Source organism: Odocoileus virginianus, chromosome 20 (assembly GCF_023699985.2).
Source record: "Odocoileus virginianus isolate 20LAN1187 ecotype Illinois chromosome 20, Ovbor_1.2, whole genome shotgun sequence".
NCBI classification, from domain to species: domain Eukaryota; kingdom Metazoa; phylum Chordata; class Mammalia; order Artiodactyla; family Cervidae; genus Odocoileus; species Odocoileus virginianus.
In genome coordinates, this window is record NC_069693.1 from 16130824 (window position 1) to 16136805 (window position 5982).

Genomic DNA, 5982 nt, shown 5'->3' on the forward strand with positions numbered 1-5982 from the left:
GAGAAGCTACTCCACGTTCAAGGTCAGGAGGGGCAGCCGTGAGGAGATACCACTCAGTCACTATTAGAGAAATGCAAAACTACAATGAGGTACCATTACACACCAGTCAGAATGGCTGCTATCCAAAAGTCTACAAGCAATAAATGCTGGAGAGGCTGTGGAGAAAAGGGAACCCCCTTACACTGTTGGTGGGAATGCAAACTAGTACAGCCACTATGGAGAAGTGTGGAGATTCCTTGAAAAACTGGAAATAGAACTGCCATATGACCCAGCAATACCACTGCTGGGCATACACACTGAGAAAACCAGAATTGAAAGAGACACGTGTACCCCAATATTCATCACATCAATTTATAATAGCCAGGACATGGAAGCAACATAGATGTCCATCAGCAGATGAATGGATAAGAAAGCTGTGGTCCATATACACAATTGAATATTACTCAGCCATTAAAAAGAATACATTTGAATCAGTTCTAATGAGGTGGATGAAACTGGAGCCTATTATACAGAGTGAAGTAAGCCAGAGAGAAAAACACCAATACAGTATACTAATGCATATATATGGAATTTAGAATGATGGTAATGATAACCCTGTATGCGAGACAGCAAAAGAGACACAGATGTATAGAACAGTCTTTTGGACTCTGTGGGAGAGGGTGAGGGTGGGATGGTTAGGGAGAATGACATTGAAACATGTATATTATCATATGTGAAAAGGATTGCCAGTCCAGGTTCGATGCATGATACACGGAGCTCAGGGCTGGTGCACTGGGATGATCCAGAGGGGTGGGATGGGGAGGGAGGTGGGAGGAGTGTTCAGAATGGGGAACACATGTACACCCATGGTGGATTCATGTCAATGTATGGCAAAACCAATACAATATTGTAAAGTAATTAGCTTCCAAAAATAAAAATAAATAAATAACATAACTCTACATGTAAAGCAACTAGAAAAGTAAGAAATGAAGAATCCTGGGGTTGGTAGAAGGAAATAGATCACGAAAATTAGGGAAGAAACAAATGCAAAAGAAACAAAAGAGACCATAGAAAAATCAACAAAGCTAAAAGCTGGTTCTTTGAGAAGATAAATAAAATGACAAGCCATTAGCCAGACTCATCAAGAAACAAAGGGACAAGGATCAAATCAACAAAATTAGAAATAAAAATGGAGAGATCACAACAGACAACACAGAAATACAAAGGATCATAAGAGACTACTATCAGCAACTATATGCCAATAAAATGGACAACTTGGAAGAAATGGACAAATTCTTAGAAAAGTATAACTTTACAAAACTGAACCAGGAAGAAATGGAAAATCTTAACAGACCCATCACAAGCACAGAAATTGAAACTGTAATCAGAAATATTCCAGCGAACAAAAGCCCAGGACCAGATGGCTTCACAGCTGAATTCTACCAAAAATTTAGGAAGAACTAATACCTATGCTACTCAAACTCTTCCAGAAAATTGCAGAGAAGGTAAACTTCCTAACTCATTCTAAAAAATAAATAAATTTTAAAAAAATTTTTTAAGTGAGCATATATAAGAAAGAAGAGATGCAAAGAGAATGAACTTGGATATAGGATACAACCTGGAAGACCTGAGAAGTATCTTCCAGTAAAGCAGGAGAAAAACAAGAAACTGTGATGTCATGAAAGTTAAACTGAAAGAGTGGGGAGGGGGTTGAGAAGAAATGGGCTGTGACAAATGAATAAGCAAACATTAGAATTATGGCAATTAAATCATTATTCCACATACATCCACAGAAAAAGGCTCTGCAGATCCATCTAGATTTTTTTAATGTTAACTCATTTTTCTCAATGCCATTCTTAAAAATACCCATTCTTTCTTCAAGATTCAATAAACTGTTATTATTATATCTTAAACTAACTTTGACTCTATGTATGGATTTTCTCTTCTCTCAGTATGACCATGTATCTAGTCTCCACTAAAACTTGACAATTTATGGAGACTTTTATTTCTGTTGCAAAAATGTGGTGAGAACAATCCTCTGGATAGTTTCAATTTATCTCAATTTTTTGGTTGACTTCAAAAATTTAGTTTCTGGGAGTAAACATTAAGTTAATCTTCATGAGAACAAAGGTTAATTTAGATGGATTTGGGAAGGGTTGACATTGCTATGATGTCAGTTTATCTCATACAAGGATACGATTTAACCCTTAATCTGTTCAATTTTTATCTTGTACATTTCAACAAAATTTTAGACCTCTTTAGTATGACTTGAGGGCTTCCCTTGTGGCTCACACAAGGTAAAGGATCTCCCTGCAATGCAGGAGACCTAGGTTTGATCCCTGGTTTGGGAAGATCCCCCAGAGAAGGGAACAGCTACCCATTCCAGTATTCTTGTCTGGAGAATTCCATGGACAGAGGAGCCTGGCAGGCTACATAGGGTCAGAAAGAGTCAGACACAACAGCACGAATTTCACTTTCATAGTATGACCTGAACACTTAATACTAACTTCAGCAGAGTGTCCAGAACTTGGTAGATATAAATCAAGGTGTAGGAAGAGCAAACAGTGAATTTAAATGCCTAATTTAGGCAGTAGGTCAAAGAAGATCCAGGGCTCAAGGCCCTGGCTACTTAGCATCAAGTCTCAAGTTCAACTCCTGATATGTGACCTTAGTACATCTGCCTGGCCAGAAGGTAGAGAGATTTTTATCAGTTATGCCACTCTTTCTGTGGGTCATACTGAGAGTAGCCTGACAATGACCTAGACCCTAAGAAACTGAATAAAACCTACTCCCATCCTGGTAGCTTCACAAATCTCCTATTGTAATGCAACTACCTATTTCATGCTTTTACAAGTAGGTTGGAGAGTTTAGGACATGTGTCCCCATATGGCACATCCTTCAATTCACACTTCATAGCATGAGCTGCTTCCACAGAAACAACATTCTCACTGGGGTAGTTTCTTCTATACACATCCTTCTTCCTGGTCCAACACTTCATGGAGGTCCTGGTCCCCATGGCAGGACCAAGAACAGCAGTGGCACTTAGTGTCCCTGAAGAAATGTCAGACTAGAAGTAGGAAATGGCAAATGCCACGAGGAGGAAGAGGGGACCTGTGATGACCCTCTCAGGTCATCTCAGGAGTCACCCTTCAATAATCAGAGGGACATTTAAAGGACTGGTAGTTCTGGCACTGTGCTGAAGGCCAGAGTAGGAGATATGCTATCTGTGTCCACAAACAATAATTTTATCCTTCCAAGCTATTGGCTATAATCTTGTTATAAACTATGTTACTGGCTTAATCTTGACATACAATCCCCATTTAGCAGATGACAAAATGACTTGAAAAAGTTAAACAAACTTGCCCAAGTATCCACAGCTTGCCAGGGACAGGGCCTAGGTTTATCCTTGTTCTGTCTGAACCTGTCCCCCATGCTCTCAATGATCACATGTGTCACTTCTCACCATCTCCCAAGACCTCCTGCCTCACATCCTCCCCAGAGCACACACACACTTGGCACACTGAGCAATGCTGCAGTGATTTTATTAGAGTCAGTCTCATAGAGACCACACGAGGTGGGACAGGTCTCTGGATTCCAGCTTCAGTTGAGAACAGGGCAGGAAGCTTGAGTGCACGCTGGCATCCCTGGCAAACATCATCTCACCAAAGACGTCACACTGAGAAGTAATCCTGAAACAGTGCTCACCACTGTGGACACTCTATAGCCAGAGCAATCCTCATTGAAAATGATGGAACTCTGGGAGGGAATAGGAGGAGAAAAGACAGGACCTGAGCCCACAGCTAGGCTATCCTGTCTCCCAGGATCACCTCATACCTCACCCTCAGGGATTCAGCCCCATCACCAGAAAGAACCTCTGCCCACAGACCCACCACTGGAGAAGGGGCTGCCAGCAGGCACCAGGGGGAGGATGGCTCCCTAACAGCCCAGGCACAGGTGTCAGGAGGGAGACAGAGCCACCAACCATGCCAGGGAGGGGAGGAGATGACGAGGGTCATCAGGGCACAGCTGGAACTAGTCCTGAGGTAGGAGCAAGGTGCTGGAGACGGTGTGGGTCACACCTCTTGCACCCGAGCCTCTTCTCTCAGGTGTGCTGGGCGGATGGAATGTGCATGCAGGTGTCGTAAACAACCCAGGTGCTCTGTATGCTCCTATCACTGCATGAAACTCTCTTTGCAGAAAACCTCTCGTTTTGAACAACCAACAATTTGAGGAAAATGTGTTGAGAAAGACTATTCACAATCTCCAGTATTACTTGACAAGAACAAAAAAGGAAAGATGATTCTTTGGGAGATACACTGCTTGCTTAGGTGAGCAGTCACAGATACCTAGAATCCTCCTCAGGAGCCTCAGGCACCACAGTGAAACACCACAGTGAAAATTCTGGCTTGTGGACATGGAGACCATGTGGGTGGAAATGGGGCTCTGAGCCAGAGCAATGGCCATCAGAGTGGGAACAAGAGGTGACGAGACCACTGGCCAGAAACTTCACAAAGCCAGGGAGTCCTTTTCAATATTCCTAAAGTAGAGCTGACAAGACTCTTACACGTGTGTGAGCTGAATGCTTCCTTTTCTGCCAAACATTAAAATTCTACTCCTCCAATACTAGCTCCTCTCACTGAGGGAAAAAAATCACATGACTCAAGACACTTGGCCTACTGCATTGATATTACAACCCTATTCTGTGTGTGAGCTGACTGGCATGATACAGGCATATTCAGTAACAAGATGCTGGATGTGCAGATGGACTGCACTTGCATATTACAGGTGTTGCAGGGTGAAACAAAGGGTTTATGTGTTTCTTTGTTTATAGCTCTTGTCTGTCACATATCCCATGACTGCATGATCTATTCCCATGTGGCATACTGCACTATGTATGTGAGTGGGCAGGGAAGGGTAGGGGATGAAGAGAGTAAATTACCACAAGTTCTATAATGAAAAGCCTGGCACGAAATCCCTCCTCATTGAAGCAATCCAGGAGTTTTCCCATAGCTTCCTTTTCCTCATCCGTAGCATCAACCAAATCAAACGTTGAGTTCAACAATGTTTTGCTTCCAAGAAACACCGTACCAATCGCTCCATAAAACACAGGGCAGGCTTCCGCTGAAAGCACAGACAGAAAGCACCTTAACATGAGGATTACCAGAGTAGGAGGTTCCTGTTTCTCACGACTTGATAGAACTCACATCCAAAGCTTCCAGACTCACCTCCCACAGAGACCCACCCTCTCCCAGGACTGTTTACATTCCAGACAGAAAACCTCCCAGCAAAGGGAGCAGTAAGAGGCAGTAGGCCTGGAGACCCCTCTGCCCTTGACCACTGTCCCAGGCATACCAGCCTGCTTCCTCCCTTCCAATGAGCACCACTACCCCCAAACTAACTATCCTCCAGTGTGTGCATAGCTAATGACCCTTCCAATCCCTCACCACTCCTTCCATCCAAAGACTGAAAGCCTCAAGGGGTTTGTGCAGGACTCCTGGGCACTGATCAGTCACCTGCCCTCAGAATCTGCCCCTTGAAGCGGCTTGGACAGGACTGTGAAGGATGCAGTGAGACGGCACCAGGCAAGGATCAGGAGGACCATCCAGACTCTCCTTCCTACCCTCACGCATCTCAAAGGTCAGCTCTCTGGTGACCAGCAAGGCCAGCACGAGCAGTAGTCCCTTCATCATGGCAGTGGCTGGAGTCCTCTGCTCAGGGCAGGGTTTCTGTCACTTTATATACAACTAGCTCCCTGAACCCAGCCCATGCCCCTCCCAGGAGGAACACAGGCCTGTGGCAAGGCTCCTGGCACAGGTGGCTCCCTAGGCCCTTGGGGTATTTACAGTGGAAGCCCTTCCTACTCTGAGAGCAGAGCTAAGACTGGGAAATGTGAAGATGTAGAAACAAAGAATAGCTGTTGGGCTGGGGAACTAGTAACGATTTAGACTATAATTCTGCAACATAACAGAATTGCCAAACTCCAAGTTTCCTAAAACATACAAA

The 5982-nt window shown here is 43.9% G+C and overlaps 1 protein-coding gene across 1 annotated transcript; it reads right to left on the bottom strand.

Annotated features, from left to right (window-relative positions):
• Window positions 1-3505: 3505 nt before the first annotated feature.
• LOC110150867 (androgen-binding protein homolog) lies at window positions 3506-5682 on the bottom strand. Its single transcript, XM_020913937.2, has 3 exons — window positions 5600-5682; window positions 4919-5100; window positions 3506-3735 (listed from the first exon to the last, which is right to left on the bottom strand). The coding sequence occupies exons 1-3, from the start codon at window positions 5667-5669 to the stop codon at window positions 3634-3636; spliced, it is 354 nt and encodes a 117-aa protein (XP_020769596.1). The 5' UTR covers window positions 5670-5682; the 3' UTR covers window positions 3506-3633.
• Window positions 5683-5982: the final 300 nt, after the last annotated feature.